The 22730-nt window shown below is 32.5% G+C and overlaps 1 protein-coding gene across 2 annotated transcripts in view; it reads right to left on the bottom strand.

Annotated features, from left to right (window-relative positions):
* The window catches only part of LOC143222275 (histone lysine demethylase PHF8-like), a 91367-nt gene that overhangs the window by 57552 nt on the left and 11085 nt on the right, over window positions 1–22730 (bottom strand). For both annotated transcript variants that reach the window (XM_076448567.1, XM_076448568.1), the window contains exons 2-3: window positions 10029–10114; window positions 5015–5073 (exon numbers count right to left, since the gene is read on the bottom strand). In XM_076448567.1, coding sequence (XP_076304682.1) covers window positions 5015–5073; window positions 10029–10114 — 145 coding nt within the window. The remainder of the gene's footprint in view (window positions 1–5014; window positions 5074–10028; window positions 10115–22730) is intronic.

Genomic DNA, 22730 nt, shown 5'->3' with positions numbered 1-22730 from the left:
GAGAACTAAGCAAGTCAGTATAAATAGTGTAGTTGGAGTACTGCTTAGCTTCAATATGATCCAGGGCAAGAGAAATGGCATACAGTTCAGCAGTGAACACCGAAGCTGTAGAGGGGATTCTGCGCACAACCACCGAACCACAACAAACCATGTCAGAGCCAACAGAGTCACCTGATTTGAAACCATCCGTATAAATTGGAATGGGAAGATTGTTTGAAAGATGTTCAGTAAATAAAAGACGGTACTTCCAATCGGGAGTTTCAGCTTTTCTCAGATGACTTAAAGAAAGGTCACATTTGGGGACTATAATATGCCATGGTGGGATGGGTTGACCAGTGGATACTGCAATGTTATCCAAGGACAGATTCAATTCATCCAATTGTGCCTGGACGTGAAGGTCAAAAGGAGCAATGGCAGATCGTCTGTTCGGAAAAAGTATGGCCCATTAAGGAAGGAAAACACAACCCCAGGTGGGATGCTTTGGAAAGGAATGAAGTTTCAAAGAATATAGTAAAGACAGTTGTAAAAGGCGAAGGTGCAAAGAAGGTTCATGAGATTCTACGTATAAGCTCTGAACTGGTGAGGTGCAGAAAGCCCAAGTGCAGAGTCGAACTCCCTGATGATGAACGGGGTCTAGCATCTTTAAGGCTGAGGGTCTGGCAGAGCCATAGATTAGTGATCCATAGTTGAGTTTCGATGAAATAAGTGCACAATATATCTTTAACATAGAACATCGATCCACTCCACAACTAGCGGTAGAGAGGACACGGAGGATGTTCAGTGCTCTTGTGCATTTGACCCGTAGCTGCTTTAAGTGTGGTATAAAGGTCAGCTTACAGTCAAAGATAAGCCCCAAGAACTTTATCTCAGGGACCACAGACAGCAATACTGTACCAATATAGAGTTCAGGATCAGTGTGAATACCCTATTGGTGGCAAAAGTGCATGCAAACAGTTTTAGAAAGAGAGAAATTAAAGCCTTTTGCAGTGGTCCACTTCAGTACACGATAGAGGGCAGTTTGTAGTTGCCACTCAATGTATTTCATGTTTGATGTCTGACAGGAGATGTGAAAGTCGTCGACATAGAGCCCATTTGCAACAGTGAGAGGGAGTTGTTCAGTGATGGCATTTATCTTTATACTGAAAAGTGTGCCACTCAAAACACAGCCCTGAGGGACCCCAAGTTTCTGTAGAAAAGAACGGGAAAGTGTTGAACCCAAACGAACTTGGAATTTCCTGTCCATTAACAATTTTTTAATAAACATGGGTAAATGGCCACGTAACCCATATATATGAAGGTCTTGCAAAATGCCATACCTCCATGTTGTGTCATAAGCCTTCTCATTGTCAAAGAATATTGATATAATATGTTGTCGTTTGAGAAAGGCTTCTCTGATTGATGTTTCAAGTCGAATCAGGTGGTCCATGTTGGAACTCTGTCATCTGAACCCACACTGGATGAGTAAGAGGAGGCTGTTTGTTTCGAGGAACCAAACAAGACGAGCATTAATCATCCTCTCTAAGGTCTTACAGAGACAGCTCGTCAAAGCAGCAGTTGGACAGTAATTTAAAGGAATCTTGGGATCTTGCCCAAACTTAGAGAAATGTAAAATAATAGCCTGGCCCCAAGCATTAGGAAAAACATTCTCCTGCCAGATCTGGTTAAAAACAATGAGAAGAATATTAAGAGAAGCAGGAGATAGATGGCACAATACGTCAGTGTACATTATCTGGTCCAACAGATGTACTGCCAGACTGATGAAGGGCCAGTTTCACTTCCACCAGTGTAAAAGGACAATTATAGTCATAGAGACAGTCAGTTTGAAAGGAAAGAGGTGAATGCTCTGCCTGAGTCTTGATGGCCAAGAAGGTGGAGGAACAAGCAGAAGTGCTAGATACCCAGCAAAATCTTTCACCTAGAGTATAGGCGATGGTCCGGATATCAGCTACTTCTTGGCCATCAGAGAGTAAGATCGAGAGAGGGGCAGAATTGTAGTGCCCACTGACCTTTCGAACTCTGTCCCATATGACTTTGGAACTGATGGTAGAAGAAATGCCAGTTGTGAATTTAATTAGGTTGGGTGGCATCAACCACAGCCAGTCTCTCTCAAAAGTATAGGAAAATGATCACTGCCTCATAAATTATTGTCAACCCTCCATGAAAAATGGGAGAATAATGAAGGGGAGTAAACTGAGAGATCAAAAGCAGTAAAGGACTGACTAGGTGCATGAAAATTAGTGGAAGAACCAGTATTGAAAAGAGAAAGGTTGTGATTACAGAGCATATGCTCTACAGAGCAACCACTCCTATCAATAACAGCACTTCCCCAGAGGGAATGATGTCTATTAAAGTCCCCCAGGATTAGAAAGGGAGACAACAACTGTTCAATGAAAGCATCAGGGTATGATTGATCATATGTCTCTCCAGGTGACAGGTAGAGAGAGCAAACAGTGATGGTATGACCCAAGGCTATGGCCTCCAAGGGTGTGTTGAGTGACAAAGACAAGGTGGGCACATGCTGATCAACCAACAGTGCCACCCCCTCCATGTATTTGCCCATCACACAGCCTGTCATTTCTGTACAGAGAAAACTGCAGAATGGTGACTGTATTGGCAGATTTCAGAAATATTTTCTGTAAAGAAAGACATACAGGATGGGTAAGAAGCAATCAGTGATATCATCCAAATTAGAACGAAAACCTCGACAGTACCATTGTATCAAGGTGACCATATTTAATGGTGTGTAGGCGAATTGGCTGGTGAACCATTCTGTTTATGACCACATCTTTTTCCTTACTGTCCTTATTCATAGAAGGTCTATCGACTTCCATGGGTCCTGCGCTGGGTCAACTGGGCAGGTCTTTGTTGTTGGAAGGGAATTCCAGTGGCTGAGGATGAGAACGAATGATTGTTTTGCATCTTGGGGTGGGAGAAAAAGATGTATCCGAAGAAATGCCTGTACCTGGAACCAAAGGATGTGGATCTTGGGGTTTGTTGGAATGTATGGGAGGAACAGAGATGGGTGTAGAAGTTGATTCATCAACTTTTTTAACCCCGGAGGTCAAAAGGCTTTTCATTTGTTTTGAAAATGATTCTCTTGGAGGCAGAGAGAGATCTGTCTGCACTCCCACTGTAGTTGTGGAACGAAGTGCAGCAGCACATGTCCGAGATGAAGTGGCGAAAAGCAATGTCCGAGCCTCAGGATAACTAATATTATGAGTCGTCTTCAAACACAGTACCTCTTTTTTTCTCCCACCATTTTGGGCAAGAACGAAAATAGGAAGGATGAGAACTATTGCAGTTGACACAATGTGGGTCCATTTCACACTCATAGGCATCGTGGTCCTTGACACCACAACGAGCACGTCAGGGTACCACGACATGACGTCTTTGAGTGACCGAAACTCTGACACTAGAAACATCAGAGAGGGTTAGCAATGTACAACCATACCCTGCAATTTAGATAACCTGCCTTGATGGTGGCAGGTGCACGTGGTGATGTAAATGTGAAAACGAGGATATCTATCGGCAGTGTAACTCGATCTTTGAGAGTGGAAATGTGCCTCACTGCAGAAACTCCTTGAGTGGAGAAGCCAGCAAGAATCTCTGACTCTGGGACGTTCTTCAAATCCCTCTCAACAATAACTCCTCGTGATGAATTCAAAGTAGCATGAGTAACCTCAATAGGTACATCCCCAATTGCCTTTGAATTCAAGAGTTCACTGTGTTGGGATGTGGATGTTTCAACCAATATGTCTCCAGATCGAAGCTTCTTTACTGACTTTGGAGAGCCAGCAAGTCCCTCCAGTCCCTTCTGAATAAAAAAGGGGGACATTTGCCCCAAAAGATTTCTCTGAAAGAAAGTGTAGGATGAGCAAATGAGTTACAACTCGTGGTACAGATGTTGAAGATTTCTGATCAGAGTCTTCAAGATGTGGTCGTTTACCTAATGACTGTTTTTCACTATTTTATTTAAATTTTTATTTGGAGGATCCATAGGAAAAAAGAAAAATTTTGGTGCCCACTGATCCCACCCACCATGGAGCCCTACGAGTGGAGGTACTACTATGTCAAGCAAAGACACTGTAGGAATGCCAGGGTTTCATGAGCACTATACTCAAACACCAACATCAGACACAATGTCCACAACACCTTTTCAGAACTTCCAACACTGGTACTTGGTTGACCCTAGCCCAAGTGAACAAGCTGATTGACCCAAGGGGGACCACCCAAAGGCTGCTCATCTACAGGAATTCATGGCCAAAGTGGTGTGTTAGGGTTGGATCCCTCAACCACCAGGATCCTCTTCTCCCCTTCACGGGTCGCCACTCACGGCAAACACGTAGGTGGATATTTAGATCCCCTCACCACGTACAGAAATCAACACCGAGGGGTGGTGGTAATGACTAGCTGTCTTTCCTCAAGAGTCTTACACTACAAAATTAGGGACAGCTAGCACAGATAGCCCTTGTGTAGCTTTGTGCAAAATTCAAAACAAACAAATAAATACAGTAAGCTCAAAACTTCTGTTGGTGCTTTAAGATTCTAAATGCCCACAAAAAAATTAGTAAATGCTAGGGAAAAATAACAAGTTATTAAGCACATATTATGTACTTTATACAACCAAATTATGTACTTCAGATAATGAACAATATCTCATGCTATGAATGCTATTAAAATTTTACTGGACTATCTGTTGGCAACATCATTCAGCTTTTGCTTTTTATTCATTCAGAATAAAATTCCTATACTCAATTAATAGCTCAATACACTATTCAATTTTACTTTTTTTTCATTTACAATAAAAAATTTAAACTTAACAGCTGGTTTATTTATAGTTATTAGTGTAATGATGATTTTCCAAACATATAGGAGTTTTTGCAGTTAAATAATAGTCACAATGAAAATTCTGTATCCTTTAAGATATAAAACAATAATTCTTAAAAGATATTTTAATGTTTTAAAATCTTCAATTTAAGACAAACAAAAAAAGCATTTTGTTATACACACACACCTTTCCTTCGGCTTCAGCATCCGTGTAATCATGTCTATGCCAATTCTTCCTTTCTTTATCTGTTACACAAGGACATTTTATCACACTATACCCAAAGTTTGTTAAAACAAACTTGACAGCTGATATAATTTTTATTACTGACTTCAGCATATACATGTAATCTAGTATAAATGTGGTGCATGTAATAAAACAACTAACATCACCTAATAAATGAGACACAACAAACAGATCATCATTCCACTCTTCTGAAATATACAAATTTAACTGAAGGTTAAAAAAGGTGGAATACAAAATAAATAAACTGTATTAAAAATTTTATGTAAATATGGAACTTTAAAAACTAAAATAATATTTATTCAAACATACAACTATACAAATTATTCTATGGTGGTTTACAACATTAATGTGCAATTAAAAAAAAAATCACAGTTTTCTCTATGGTTTGGCCAAAGACCTACAATACTAAATAAAAAAAAAAACATCAGAAGAATTTCAAGAACAACAGTTACATAAATTTAGTACCTGATAAATCCCATCTTATATTTCGTATACGTTAGAAAAACGTTTGTAGTGATATCTTTTATATCTAATTTTACAATAAAAATGCATGTGAAGCAATGGAAAAACCACCTGAAACAGTAAGTATCAGAAAATAGTTTAAAATTGAAATATTTGGTTGTTACCAAGCCAAATTCCAATTACCAGAAATGTAGAATGAAAAAACAAACTCCAAAGCAAAAATATGTATTCTGCTAACTGATATTTAGTTTTCATTGTTATCACCTTAGCAGAAAAAATGTGGCAGAAATGTTAGAAAAGTGAATCAACATCTACATTATTTGCAAAGCACTTATTCATTTACTACCCACAGTTTTCTGAAAAGCAAAGAACTTGTTAATAGACATTTTATATGGCAAGACAAACATTTATTTACATATGTAAAATGTTTTTTTTTTAGTCACAAAGAATGAAAATGAGTATTTATACAACTTTTGTTAAACATTTTATCAACTAAATTCTGCATTTTAGACTGACACTTTCCTGGAATTAAACACTTAATGCTTAAGAATTTCTCATTCTCATACATGTACTTCCATTATTAAGAGTATTTTTCACAATTTTCATTGGTTTATAATTCATCCTGGGGTAACACTAATGTCTTACACTTCAATATTATTCTTCTCAACAAGTTAATTTTTAGTTTTCTTATCATTACATATTCCATTTATCACTTACTTTTCCACTGTTTAACCTTCTTGATTACTACACTATTTCAGAGTTGCTGTTGTTTTTAATACTATTTAGAAAAATTAACAAATCTTATGAGTTGTATAACAATAAAGCTCACAAGGTTAATATTGTGAAGTGGTATAAATTATATATTTGTTAAGCACACTTACATACACTACACCATAATACATTTCACTAGTTTCTACCTTACAGAACAAACAAAAAACATGATATCATGTTTAACTCTTTTGCAAAGGGCTCAGTATAATATACACAAGTTCATCTTCACATTTGCACTATAGCCCTTGATTCAGCATGTATATCTTTGCAAAGTTTGGTAGACTTTTTGTAAAAATTACATGTTTTTATGCACATAAAGAAATTTTATTTAAAAAAAATATATTTCTAAAAATTTGTTTGTGAAAATATCAAGTCTTTTTCATTATTAGTCTGAGTGCAAAGTGATTTCATGTTATGATTAAAAAATCTCAAATATTATTTGCATAATCTCTAAGTCCACCTAAATACATTTCAAACATTTGTATTCAATAACACTTTATATTTTACTTAATTTTCTATAAACAAAATATGTGGGAGTATGTCACCTGACCAACTTGGTAACCATCATAAAAAAAATTAAATAAATATAAATTATCTTTTTTCATGCCAGAATTACTACATTTTGTAACACAAGAATAGAAATGTTTAAGTAGCTTAAGTCTCATAATGCTATATATTTATTATTTTTTTATTATATTGACCTTCCAGTCATGCCTAACTAACATTACATAACATTGCTGTCTTAGCTGGGTTTTAGTGGACTAGTATTTACATTTCAATTATCATTCACTGTATATGTATACAGATTATTAATATTTAGATATAAATTATTAAACCTATTTTTCTTAAAATATAGAAGAATAAATAAAGAAGTAATGCAAACAATTCTCTTCCAGGTACAATCTAGCTGGAAATGGGATGCTAAAAAATAACTACATTGATACCACAGAATTACACAATAACTATTAATCTTGGAAACTAAGATGTATTTTAGTTTTAAAAAATTTGAAACTTCAAGCAGACTAAAGATACAGCCTACCTACCTTGAAATTTTGGTTTGAAAGAAAATTATAGCCTTTACACAGAGAAAAATGGCTGAGAAAACCACCAGGGTGCATTCTAAGATGTCAATTAGTTATTTACATCATATACTAAAGTGTACATAAGGAATAATTCCAAAAAAATGAAAAGATTAAGATGGCTACTATGTTTGATTCAGTACATCATCCATATGTCAGCAAAATAAAAAGACACAAGGTTCTTATTTTATATATATTCTAGCTTGTTAATATGGTAATTTGAGTTTCAGTTTGTACAAAACTACAGACTACAATATTTTGACATCATAAACATCTTATTTTAACCATTGTAAAATTTGACATACCATGACTCAGTAAAACCTATATTTAGGTGTGTTCTTTAACATTTACTTTTAAATTAAAAAATTAAGTCATATATAATATGAAAGTTTGAATTATGATGTATAATTTTATTCCAAACTTACTGACATAAATTAATAAAATAGTACTTCAACAAAATTTTGAATTCAAGTCAACAAATGTGATGACATGGCCTTTGACCTGTTATAAATCAGTTGATGAAGGCATTTCTATTTAATGGTCATCTAGATAGTGTGATAACAACTGAACACTGGTGTAGTTATATAGGTAAAACATATCACTGTCAAGTAAAAAATCAAACTGAAAAAAATTGCTACTGTTAAAGTCCATCTTGAAAATGACCCTGATACAGTTTGAACATTTTCAGATGAACAGCCTTAGAGCCATAAATGTAATCATTATGATGGTAGAGTCATGATGGTGAATAAAAATTTCTGATATAAAACTTAAGTGTTGATAAGCTTACATTTAGAGGAAGCTGCTTGTAATGATAAAAGCTCTTGAAAATCTGCTTCCACAAATCTTCATCTTTGTACTTTAATGATTTAACCATAAAAAACAAAATAGTTATCACTGCATCAAAAAAGAAGTTTCTGTAGAGGTAGTATCAATTATTGTCCTTCCCCCACCATAAATATTTAAGTATGTATAAATCTAACTAACATAATAAGATTACACTGATTAGTAAATGAACCCTCAAATGGTCTCATGTGATAGTGTTACTAAATGTATGATGCTTCCCCTTTGGTAAAACTAGCAAATGTGAACATTTTTTTTGTATCCATTAGAGTTGCCATAATCTGTTGAGTAACTGCCTTAAAAGACATTAAATAAGATGCCTAAATGAATAATTCACAAAACTTACAATTACTGACAAGATCCAAACAGACACCATTATCTTTGTAAATACTTACTTTCAACTATTCATGCATCAAGTTTTACACACAAATAATGAACTTAATTCCACTAATTATTGTCAGTTTTTTTTGTGAACTGTAAATAAAAATTATAAGATAAAACATAAATTACTGAATATGATTAAGTATGTTGGTCCCATCAATGATTAATGGTATAGTCACTATTTGGTCATTTGAAAATTAATAATGGTTTGAGAGCATTTTGTAAATAGTCCAAAACAACTGTCTTTAACCTGCATACATAGAAAAACTGATATTTTACAATAATACAGACACATGACTTGGAAAGAAAAGTTGTCATTATTGAAAGAATAAAAGGTAATAGGGAATGCTTATAGTTTTAATCATATATACATAATAAAAGTGCACAGACATAGTAAGTTTAAATCACAAAACTATGGTCACTGAAGAGCAAATGACAAAACCCTTGAACTGAAAATTGACTGAAGTACTTGTATGTATAATGAATTACAAACTGAACATACAATTACTTCATAAAAACATGAAGAAATAACTTGCAAAGATTCTATTAGATTTATAAGTACTAAAAATGGGATGAATGAACTCAGAACCAGGCAATATTTTTATTTTCTACTTCACACTAAAAATGTCATGAAATCAACAAACACAATTTTATTATTCATGCTACTACCTCTCACAGGACATTATCACCATTTAAATGAGATATACATAAATATTTTTTTTATTAATTACTTTTTGTAGTATTTAATTGCAAAATAGGTATATGGATAGTGAATTGGCACATATTATTATTCCAGTAATTACTTTACTGTTAATAATAATGTGTGAAAACTGGCTTTAAGTCAATGGTTATGGGTACAGTGGCATAGTGCATAGCTACATTGTTCCTAAGTTTTTATATTATCAATATACAAGATAACTTTTTTAAAAGTGAATTTTAGGTTCAAAAACATTCAGTGGTTAACCTGCTTTATGTTAGAAGTGTCTGCATTTCAGATATGGTGACAAACAGTGAATTGCTTTATGTTTGAAGCTGGAAACTAGGTGAGGGATAAAATGGATAGTATTAAGAGATTTTTGACATCTTCAGTTGAAGCCTTAGATTGATGTTGACTGAAAATTATACATCTAAGCAGCAGTACTCACTATTAAGTATAAAAGTCTGTAGGGAAACATAAGATGTTTGTTTCAAAATTTAATGAAATGTTTTTCACATAATGTAAAAACTGAATCACAATTTACAAATAAATGAAGCACATTATCATAAACTAAATGTTACTACATAAGTTGATCCATGCATTACATCAAACACACTCCTATTTCTTCTACATATGCAATACAAAACACCAAAAATACTTATATTTATATAAAATACAAATTACTGTAAGCTATCTTGCTTAATGTTTTACCAAACAACATACTCACACACAGAGGATCCATGAGCTTCCTCACAGGCTGGACAGTGGTATTTCTCAATATCAACTGATTCATGTTCCTTAACATCTACACAGCTATTACAAAAAACAGGTAATTGTTTACATTACATACATATTTTCATCTCATATTATAAAACTCAAATATAATAAAATTCTATAAATGTTCAACATACACACTTAATTTTTCAAGAATCAATAGGGAATTTACACTGTTATAACCAAAATACTGGAATGAAAAATTAAAGATCAGCACATATGATTTTTAATTAACAGTTTTGTTTATCAAGTACTGATGAAATTATTTTTTTAAATAGCTTCAAACCAATGTGTCCATTAATGCTGTTCTTTTTCAAGTAAAAAGCAAAACTTTGTACAATTAAAATTGAATTCAATAAAGTAATACACTGTTAATACATAAGCATTAGGAGTCATATAATAAAGTATGGTTTGTATCTTGCCTTTTGACAATAAAATTGATATACTGCCATATTTACTCTGTTTATCATGAATAAATAATATTACCTGTAATTTTACCAAATAAATAAAATCATGAATAAAGTGTAGCAATAAGTCAGTCACACAACATATTTATATGTCATATCCATCAGTCATCTGTAGTTTCCAGGAAATAAAAGAGCAAGACCTATTAAACTCATGCATTATACAACATTAATATATAAATGATGTTTGCAAAACATTAAAAAAATATATTATGCTATGACACAAAAAAAATTAATATGGTTTAGGTGAATACTCAATTATTTTGAAGTATGTTAGTAGGGTGCAATTCTAAAACATGTCTAAGTAAATAAAGAGTTTCAGGGTCTAAATAGCAATCAAAACACCTCAGCTAGAAAGTGAATACTTAGTGTTTAAAACAATTTTAAGACTACTTGACCATATTTGACCATTAAAAAAAATAAGTTGTCACTTGACTAGAGCTTAGCAATTAATGACATACTCAATTACCTATGAATTGCCCATCACAAAAATAATGAACTGAAACTTGTAAATTTTCTACACAGAAAATGGGTCATTCCATGTCAAATCATCCAGATTTTAGAAAATTTTCCAGGTGACCCCCTTAGAATCTCTTGAAAAAAAATTCATATGCTCATCTACCCATATAATGAAAAATTGCCAAAGATTATATCAATATCTCTAATAGTTTCTGATTTACAGCCCTGTAAAATTTAGTTAATGTTTTCTTATTTTTGGTGAATTTATTTTGGGCAACTTTGGCTGCTTAAAGCTGCAAGAGTAATGGTGGTAGAATGCTGAAATTTGCTACACTAACTGAATTAATCTCACAGAATTCAAAAATGATCTCAAACCAAGTTTATCTCTCTTAGGATTTGCATAGTGAGGTTGTAAAATCACCTGAAAACCAAAAATTGTAAAAAACATTGGTTTATGTAATAAGCTATAGCTCTAAGACCAACAGCTCTAAGCTCATATGATACAAAGCTGTTTTTTTTTTCTAATTTCCTATAACATATCAGTTGATAAATCAGCAATTGTTGCAATTAAAAGTCTGTTAGATCTCCTGTAAATAATTTTAGCTACATGCAACTTATGATTTAGCTAAAAATAGCCCTACTTCAGGCCATAGTTTGACCATGTCACCAGACATTCAGCCTTTTCAGATTTTTACCATATATTCTTACATCTCTGAGTATGATCTACAAAAAAAAATCAGGATGGTGTTCAACCTACTTTTTGAGTTATAATTTTTTAAAGTCTCCTCTGACCATACATTTTTTATTTAAACAAAATTCAGTCCAGGTGCATTACTGTGTGCAAATATATCCATACAATTTTGAAATAATTTATGTATCCCATTGAAATATTCGAATCAGCCTTTACAATATATTCTTACATCTCTGAATATGATCTAAAAAAAAAATCAAGGTTGTGAAAAATAATAAATTATCAAATTTTAAGTGTCTCTGATACGTACTATTGGGCAAAGGACCACATTCAGGGCATTCAGTTCTTTCTTGTTAATCAAGAATTAGTCCTGCAGAATTGGGTAAAGTGTGATCTACTATGAAAAATGCAAAACTGTGGCAGGTATAAGGTCACATCATAGCTTTATTCCCCACTCTAACAACAAATAGTATATGAAAAGGCTATCAGGTGATGATGTGTACACAGTTGTAATTGTTGGTAGTAGCAGTGAAAGTGATGCTGCAGCAGCTCAAATAGGGTCTAATGATAGCAATGACAATTATCAGCCAAGAAAATATGTGGCATGCATATACGATCATGAATGGTATGTGGGAAACATAAAAGATAGATCAGATGAACATTCCAACGTGTTGTCATTAATTATGACGAAATCAAGAATCGAACTGTTCTCATGGCCTGCAAGGTCACATAAATATGAAAGCTGGATTCCTTTCCAACATATTCTTTGTCTGATAAATGCACCTACCGTGCAAGGCAGTAGTGCTCGTCACTATGTTCTAAGTCAAAGTGATCTCAACATAATCAAACTCAAATTTCAGAAATTTATTCAAGCTGTCTGAACAATGCAATGTTTATTTGATGTTGTTAAGGCTAATTTATTGCCAAAGCAGTTTTTGAAACATTTCATTGTCACGATTATTGCAGTTTGGTGTGACTATAATCTATCTCAGTTATCCCCTGTTGTAGCACTGTGCTTTTTGTGTCTGATTTACCTTTTTATGTATTATATTATGAATCTTAAAGTCAGCCATATCTGCATAACTAATGCATACACAATATATTTGCATTGCCATGGGATCTAACTAGTTATGCCAATAAACTTGTTCAGAAATGAATTAATTCTTTCTTGTTTCTTACAACTTCATTATTTAACACTGTAAAAGGCTGGTTAGAATATTTCAGTGGGATTCATAAAATTCTGACAGGTATTTTTCAAAATTGTATGGATATATTTGCATACAGTAACACACCTGAATTGAATTTTGTTTAAATAAAAACCTTATGGTCAGAGGATACTTTAAAAAATTATAACAAAAAGTAGGTTGAACACCATCCTGATTTTTTTTGTAGATCATACTCAGAGATGTAAGAATATATGGTAAAAATCTGAAAAGGCTGAATGTCTGGTGACATGGTCAAACTATGGCCTGAAGTAGGGCTATTTTTAGCTAAATCATAAGTTGCATGTAGCTAAAATTATTTACAGGAGATCTAACAGACTTTTAATTGCAACAATTGCTGATTTATCAACTAATATGTTATAGGAAATTAGAAAAAAAATCAGCTTTCTATCATATGAGCTTAGAGCTATAGCTTATTACATAAACCAATGTTTTTTACAATTTTTGGTTTTCAGGTGATTTTACAACCTCACTATGCAAATCCCAAGAGAGATAAACTTGGTTTGAGACCAATTTTGAATTCTGTGAGATTAATTCAGTCAGTGTAGCAAATTTCAGCCTTTTACCACCATTACTCTTGCAGCTTTGAGCAGCCAAAGTTGCCCGAAAATGCATTTGCCAAAAATAAAAAAAAATTAATTAAATTTTACAGGGCTATAAATCAGAAACTATTAGAGATATTGATCTAATATTTGGCAATTTTTCAGTATATGGGTAGATGAGCACATGTGAATTTTTTCAAGGCATTCTGTGGGAGTAACCTGCAGCCCCCTAGATGATTTGACATGGAATGACCCAAATTTATTTCCAACAAACAGTTACCTCCTCTGATATAAGGAGGTAAAGTATTGTATTGGAAGTCACTATTTTCCTACATAGAAAATGCATTTTAATTCTTACCATTTCTTTCATTGTTTCAAATAATCCAAATATTGCCATTACATTTGTATTTGGTTTTTTATTAAATTTAATGTCATACATAAAGGGTTATCTTTACTTCATCTGCAGCAGGTATCAAAACTTGGGGGAAGAGCACTGTAACCAAGTCTCATGGTCAATTCCTAATGGTAACAAACTTACCTTCCCCTTGTTATTTTAAAGCTACTAATTCCTAAATAGAGGGAAGACAACTGGATGAAAGCAACCAACACTAACTATTATGCTTCTTAAGTGTTGATTAAATTGTAAGTTTGCAGTTTTTTCACACTGGTTTTATTTTTTAATATATATATATGCAAAACTGTATTATTTAATGTTGCACAAGCAGCTGCAGGTCTAGAGAAGAGGTCCAAGCAGTCTGCCCACTCATTTTTTTCCCCACATATTAATAAACAAACACTATCAAAAACAAATGATAGATGTCAATGTTTTGTGTAATTCATACATTAATTACCATGCAGGTTTTTTCAGGTTTTCTAATGTCAAAACTGCTGGACTCTATAGCAATCTGGTTACAGCCCAGAGAATAGCCAAGTATTTGTAAACAACAATGAACATCAGTTTAACAATCAGCATAATAAATTTTTGTCCCTTGTTTGTTTGTTTTTCAAAACACTAATAATGTGCATAGACCTTAGCAATTTGTTTTAATCAAAATTAAGATTGTTTAAAGCTCCAGTATCTTTTATAACATTGACTTATTATAGCACTTTAAAAGTTAGAGCTCTTGAGACAAAGATGTTTTTCATATTGTTGAAGTCCAAAGCAAATGAAAAATGTAAATCATATATTTGTATAATAAATTACCTTAAATATTTTTTTTGAAAACAGACATCCTGTTTGTAAATGCTTAAATATGATTATTAATAGCTACAACTATTTAGTTCTTATTAGAAACACTGAACTGTTTCAAACTATCATTGTTTAGAAATAAAATTGAAAATAAATACACAAGTTTTGAAATTGCTGGATTACAATGTGACAGAACTGATCATACTCATTTTTCTAGGTTTTTAATTATCCCTTTCACAACAGGTCACCCTGTTTGTTGACTTGCATTCAAAATTCAAACTTTAATATTATATATGACTTAATTTCTTAATTTAAAAGAACACACCCAAATATAATTTTATTGAGTCACGTGGTATGTCAAATATAACAATGGTTAAAATTAGATGTTCATATTGTCAAAATACTAAGTCTATAGTTTTGTACAAATTGGAACTCAAATTACCATATTAACAAGCTAGAATATATATAAAATAAGAACCTTGCATCTTTTTATTCTGCTGAGATATGGCTTATATACTGAATTGAACAGTAGAACTGTTCACCTCTTTCCATTTTTGAAAACAGTCCCTTATATACTTACTTCAATATGTGACATGTGAATAACTAATTAACAGCTTAGAATATCCCAGTAGTGGTTTTCTTTGTCATTTTAATATGTGGAAAGGTTACCATATTCTTTCAAACCAAGATTTCAAGGTAGATAGGTTGCGTCTTTTGTCTGCTCAAAGTTTCGTATTTTTTTAAACCTAAATATATCCTTAGTTACTAAGATTAATAAATCATAGTGGAATTCTATGGTATCAGTAGTGTTATTTATGATTTTTTGGTTATTCAACTGTAGACATATAAAACTCAAAAAACTTTGTTTGGAATCCCCCATGTGCAAAATTTCAAAAAGCCTAGCAACCTATGTCCAGCAGCAACCAAGTTCAAAGGGCATAGCTAGAAAAGATAATTGCTTTCTTTACTTCTTTATGTATTGGTCTATATTTTATGAAAAATAGGTTTAATAATTTATTTTTAAATAGTAATAATCTATATACATATATAATGTATAATAATTGAGGTGTGAATGTATATTGCAAGATACTAGTACACTAAAACACAGCAAATACATGGAAGATTAAAGGTCAGTTTTATATTACTGGATACCTAACATGAGCACATGTGCACTGTGCCAATGCAAGTTGTGTAATGTTAACTAGGCATGAGTGGAAGGTCAGTATAATAAGAAATAATATATATGTGTAAACATATAGTGTTATGAGACTTAAGCTACTTAAACTAAACATTTCTATTTTTGTTTTATGATTTGTAGTCATTCTAGCATGAAGAAAGCAAAATTTATACTTATTTCCCAATTTTTTTATGATGGTTACAAGGTTGGTCAGGTGACAGACTGCTGCACATTTGTGGTGTAGAAAATAAGATAAAATATAGTCTTACTGAAAACAAATGTTTGAAACATATTTAGGAGGTTTGAGAGATTATGCATATATTATGAGATTTTTGGAGCAAAGAATAGTTGTTTTTTTATTCATAACATGAAATCACTTTGCATTCACATTAGTAGAGAAATAGACTGTATTTTCACAAACAAATCTTTAGTAAAATATTTCATTAAAAAGACTGATTTTTGTGCACAAAAAAAACTTGTAATCTTCACTAAAAGTCTACCAAATTTCATGAAAAAACACATGCTGTATCAAAAGTTATAATGCAATTACTTAAAGTATGCAAGTGCATAGATAAACTTGTGTATATCATACTGAGCCTATTGTGAAAGGGTAAATTTTATTGCTAATGTTACCTCTAGAGTTGTAGGTAAAATAAACAATAATAATATAAATTTATAAATTGTGTACATAAAAATCTACTTAGAACCCATTCAGCCATATCCTGTATCTGTACCTAATAAGGAATATAATCTGATTTTCAATCATGTTACATTATAATTTATTATTTGTATGAATTTATTCACTAGCATTAACTAAATAATAGATTTACTTTTCTACATTGTGTGTTATGTTGTGGTGTGATAAATTACAAACTTAAATGTACTAATTGAGTTTTAGCACACAATAACATGATCAATAAATCAATATTTGCAGATATTAACATTTTCTTTACCTTAAAACATGTTTTGGATAGACTTATCTCTATTCATCACTAAGAGTTATTATTTTGCATGCAACTAACAAGAAATTTCTTATGCATGCAACAACCTACATATGCCTATGTGCAGTGAGTTTTACTATGCAAAGTGTGACAAGACACATGACTTATAGGTTATGACCATGTGCTATACTGTAGTGGAGGCCTAGTTTACTGTATATAAGCACTAGCTCACATCAGAAGTTATGAAAAAAAAGACTAGTACCAGTATTGTTTGGAAATATAATTGTAACCTTATGTCATAGCAACATCTCTTTTTATCTGTCTGTAGACATTTTCAAAATGTTGCTGTTACAGAGAATGTGTAACTTATTTTTATCAAAGTAAACTGTATACTTAAATCAAAACTAAACATCAACCTGGTCATCAGTATAGTTTATTGAATATATTTTTCCTTACATGTTACAAAAATAACCAATTAATTAAAATTAGTGTTTCCATTTATTCCAACTATCCATTATTTAAAATAGTGACTGTCAGATTTTCATATGAGCCAGGAATCTTCACAGTAAGTATCTAACTTCATGGTGAACAATTTCAACAACAAACAGATAGAATGCAATCCACATGCTTTAAAATGTATATTCAAAACAAGTCAAACATATGTACAAAAGAAAAATTAATTTCACTGTTGTTTAACCATAATTAAAACACAATTAAATCTAGAGTTTTAAGAAATAATTTTCTTTTTCATCAAAAGTACACACAGACTTATTCAATTACTTTGGGGTCATTCCATGTCAAATCATCCAGATAGTGGAAAATTTTCCAGGTGACCCCCTCAGAATGTCTAGAAAAAATTCACATGTGCTCATCTACCCATATAATGAAACACTGCCAAAGATTAGATCAATATCTCTAATAGTTCCTGATTTAGAGCCCTGTAAAATTTAATTTTTATTTTTTTATTTTTCACAAATTCATTTTCAGGCAACTTTGGCTGCTTAAAGCTGTAAGAGTAATGGTGGTAGAAGACTGAAACTTGCTACACTGACTGAATTAAACTCAAAGAATTCAAAAATGGTCTCAAACCAAGTTTATCTCTAGGATTTGCATAGTGAGGCTGTAAAATCACCTGAAAACCCAAAATCATAAAAAAACATTGGTCTTATTTAATGAGCCATAGCTCTAAGACTTAATATGATACAAAGCTGAATTTTGTTTTCAAATGTCCTATAACATATCAGTTGATAAATCAGCAATTGTTATAATTAAAAGTCTATTAGATTTCCTGTAAAAAAAATTTGTTGCATGCAACTTTTTATTATTTAGCAAAAATTAGCCCTACTTCAGGCCACAGTTTGACCATGTCGCCAGTTATTCATCCGTTCAGATTTTAACTATATATTCTTACATCTCTGAATATGATCTATAAAAAAAATCAAAATGGTGTTCAACCTACTTTTTGAGTTATATGGTTCTAACTACTTAGTAAAGTATTTCAATTATGATTTTCATTTAATTCAAGTACATACAGTGGAGCGCCATTAAGCCACGGACCAGTAAACCGCAAAATCGCTTACTATATATTCTTACATCTCTGAATATGATCTATAAAAAAAATCAGAATGGTGTTCAACCTACTTTTTGAGTTATATGGCTCTAACTACTTAAAGTATTTTAATTATGATTTTCATTTAATTGAAGTACATACAGTGGAGCGCCATTAAGCCATGGACCAGTAAACTGCAAAATTGCTTAAGCCACTGTAGCAAGTCTTGTGAGCGAGGATTATCGCGGCTCACCTCTAATTTAAGAACGTGTATAAATGCGGCTTACGAATTTAATCCTGGCTTTATAACTTTAAGGGGATATTTAAAAAGGAAGACGAAATTTTACAATAAAAAGGTTTATTTTTATTGTAATCTTTATATTATTAATAAATCTTAATCAAAATTGTGTTGCATATTTTATTTATTAAAAAGGGGAAAAGCAAACCATCGCAATGCATTGGTCGTTTGTGTTAAAACGGCACTTGACTATTCAGATACAATTCATTATACATTAATATTATAATGATCACACAATGGCCCGAATGAGGTTCCTCGGCGGAGCTGTTGGCAACTTTGGCTTTTCAGTCACAAAGGTTTAAGCCGCGGTTAAGCAGGTTGACCCCCCAAATACCGAGGCTTAACGGCGCTCCACTGTATATATATACTTTAATCAATTAGAATTTCTGGTCATTACTTTATTTAATTTTCCCATCCACCTATCAAAGTAATTGAAAATTGTTTTTATTTGCTTTTAATCATAATGTTACGCAAAGGGCTAGCTATACGCTGTTCACTGTAGCTATCAAAACTTGATTTTTATGTTTTATACATTTTTAAGCCATATTATCAGAATAATACATTAATGAGCATTATAATTAGTCAATTTGTTGTAAATTCCAATAATCATCCAACACTAAAACAGACATTATTTATCCAATCAATTGATCCATGATGACAAACCCACGTGAAGTAAAAAGGTCAAAATGTTGTTCTGTACTTTATTTTAATTAAAGTTTTAATATCTATACCAGCTGTCTTTAGAATATAGTGAACTAATCAACTTAGCAATGCTGAAAAGAAATTTGACCCACTGAAATCTCATTTACTATAGATATTTAATAAAGCATGAACAAACAACACTATGTAACACAAATTTTGTTCCTGAATAGTATGTGTTATTTCTTAATTGCTTATGTTGTAAAAGTACAGAACATGGCCATTATTCCCTTCAAACTTTGTTTTGTGACCAAGATAATGAAATTTAGAAACTAACCTATTTTCTATGTAAAAATGGTCAAATTTGCACATTTTCATTTACATAAGGTCTGAATAAAACAACATATGAATCAAGATTTATAGTTTTAGCATTAGATTACACTACATTCCTTTCAATGACACGAGATATGTTTTTGTTTACTTTTACTTCCAGCTACACTTGTAACTTCTCGAACTTTTTTGTTTATTAAATTTTGTGTGCAAATACCTGTTGAATTCCAGGTCCATCAGTAATCAAAATAAATGAAGAGTATCGTGATCAAATGTCTGTGAGGTCTAGCGAAGTTCAGTGAATTATTTTGTTGATGTTTAATCCTTGTGCATAAAAATGGAAAGATTGTTGAACATTAATAAGTGTGAGAGTGAAGAAAAAAATGGCAAACCACAGACCAGTGGCAAAGTTGTGAAGAAATGGAAATATCGGAAATATGATGATTGTTATCTAGATTTTGGTTTTGCTTCAGTATATGTCAATCATGAAGAGTGTTCACAGTGTCTATTATGTCTAAAAGTTTTGACTCCAGAGTGCATGCTTCTAGATAAACTAAAATGCCACTTTGAGACCAATCATCCTAACATGGCTAGTAAATCCCCTAATTATTTGACCAAAAAGTTAAAAAAATTGAAAGAATGAAAATGTACATTTTTGAAACAGGCATTAATACCAAGCAATACTTTGTTAGCATCCTACAATGTAGCATATATAGTTGCAAAATATAAAAAGCCTAACACCACTGCATAAGAACTGATTTTACTAGATGCAGTGAGTATTGTGAACATTATGGTTGGTGAAACTGTGGCAAGACTGCTTTCAAAAGTGCCTTTACCCAACAATACTATCAGTCGTAGAATCCAACACATGGCTGAAGAACTCAACAATTAACTAATTGATAAAATGAAAGGGAAAAAATTTGAATTACAGCTGGATGAGGTGACGGATAATAACAAGTATGCTCATTTCATTTGCTACACATGGTTCATGGATGGTGACAAAATTGTGAGAGACCTTCTCTTTTGCAAAAGTATCACTGCATGTACAAAGGGTCAAGACTTGTTTTTTAAGATCCTTGGCACTTTCAAGTGTGAAAACAACTTAGACTGAACTAAGTGCATTGGCATCTGTACTGATGGTGGTCACTCTATGTCTTGCTGTTAATGGAAGATTGCAGGCACTCGTATGAAGCAAAGCTCTTGATACACTAAAGACCCACTGCATAATCAACAGGGAAGCCCTTGCGTCAAAGCAACTGAGTCTTCCACTAAACCTAATCCTGGAAAGTGTGTTGAAAGTGGTGAACTTTATAAAAACTCAGCCACAAAAGGTGAGGTTTTTAAAAAAAATACATAAGGCTTTGGGATCTGAGCACACATCTTTATTGTACTACTGTAGCTCATGATGGCTCTCCCATGAGAATGAATGTACTGTCCCATGTATTCGAATTACGACAGGAACTATACTCTTATCTCAAAGAAGAACACGAAAGTGCTAAAACTTTCTTGGATACTGATTTTTTTTTGTCACAATTAGCATACCTGTGTAATCTCTTTGAAAAAATGAATGCATTGAATCTCTCTCTGCAGGGAAGCAGCACGCATATTCTAAAGCTTGCAGAGAAGGTTTCAGCCTTCAGAAAAGAGAATGAAGATGGTGAAAAAGAGTGTTTCCCCCAATTGCAGCATTTTATTACATCCAATGAAGTTGATTTGACCCACAAACTAAAATCTGTTTTTGTAGTGCACCTGACACAGCTCAGTGACTGGTTTGAAAATTACTTTCCAGAAGGTATGGAGAATGGAGAAGTTTGCATGAATCCAAGTCCCATTCAAGGCTAAGGTCCCATTTGAATTTACCTCTGCACAAAAAGAAAATCTTATTGAGCTGTCTTGTAACAAAAGTTTAAAAACAAAATTTGGCAACATGGAACTAAACGAGTTTTGGATATCAGTAAAAGATAAATATCTGCTGCTAAGTGCTAAAGTTATGCGAATCCCATTTCCATTTGTGATGTCATATCTCTGCAAAACTGTGCTTTACAGAGGTTGCTGTGATAAAGAGCAAGTACTGCATGAAAATCAATGTGGAATAGGAAATGAGGTGGCGGTGTCCAATCTGATTCCAAGGTTTGAAAAACTGTGCAATGCCCAACAGGCACACACATCCCATAAGTAATAGTGGTGATTTAAAAATGAAATAAAAATATTGTTTTTACTTTCAATTTACATGTATTATTATTTCAAATGGCTACTAAGTTGTTAGGATATAAATATTTATTAAGTTGTTTTGACCTAAATACTTAATAAATGGACTGTTAGTTTTTTCTTTGTGACGAGATTGCCATGAAAAAATTGCTGAGACACTAAAGGAGCCGTAAACTAAGAAAGTTTGGGATACATTGGTCTGATGAAATAAAGGGAAGAAGAAAAGTTTCTTCTATGAGATGGAACAACATTATTGGTATTGAATCTTTGAATGCTCCACTAAAAGTTACATTTGGCCATTTGGAAAATGATCAGACTACCATTATAAAATATCCTTATATTCCATTTTTTAATAAAGCTAAGGCAGAAGAATAGTAAAAAAAATTGTAGAAGATATTGATTGATTGATTTAGTGTTTTATGGCACAAAGCAGCTAGGCTATCTGCGCCAAACGTCCGGTAAAAAGGTAAAAATAAATTAAATGTAGTAAAATACAGAAAAGGAAATGAAGGTAAAACAAAACATCATTGAAAAACAGAAAAAGCATAAAACCAGTGTTGACACCTAGTTTACAATGTTAAGAGAGAAAGCATAGAAAAAGAAGTTGTAAAGTGCTTACTCTAGCAAAATGGTAATGATCATAACCTGCCAGGAAGACTACAGAACAGGTAAGTTCAAGAACCACTGTCAGTCACCTGAAGTTGGCCTTTCCAGTCCTGGTTCTGGGTTATGTGTCATAGCAGCCATTATCAAAATGTAAAATAATAGAAGTTTTAAAAGACATATAGCAAACGCGTAATAATGAGTAGCCAAATGTCCAGAAAAAAAGGTAAAAGTAAAGTAAACGTAGTAAAATTTGTAAAAGTAAACGAAGGTAAAAACAAAACAGCAATTAAAAACAGAATATTGTATAAAACCGATGTTGACATCCAATCTAGAAAGTTG

The sequence above is a fragment of the Tachypleus tridentatus genome, chromosome 8, assembly GCF_004210375.1.
Source record: "Tachypleus tridentatus isolate NWPU-2018 chromosome 8, ASM421037v1, whole genome shotgun sequence".
In the NCBI taxonomy this organism is placed as follows: domain Eukaryota; kingdom Metazoa; phylum Arthropoda; class Merostomata; order Xiphosura; family Limulidae; genus Tachypleus; species Tachypleus tridentatus.
Note: the sequence above shows the minus strand (reverse complement) of the source record. Positions and strands in the feature narration are given on the sequence as shown.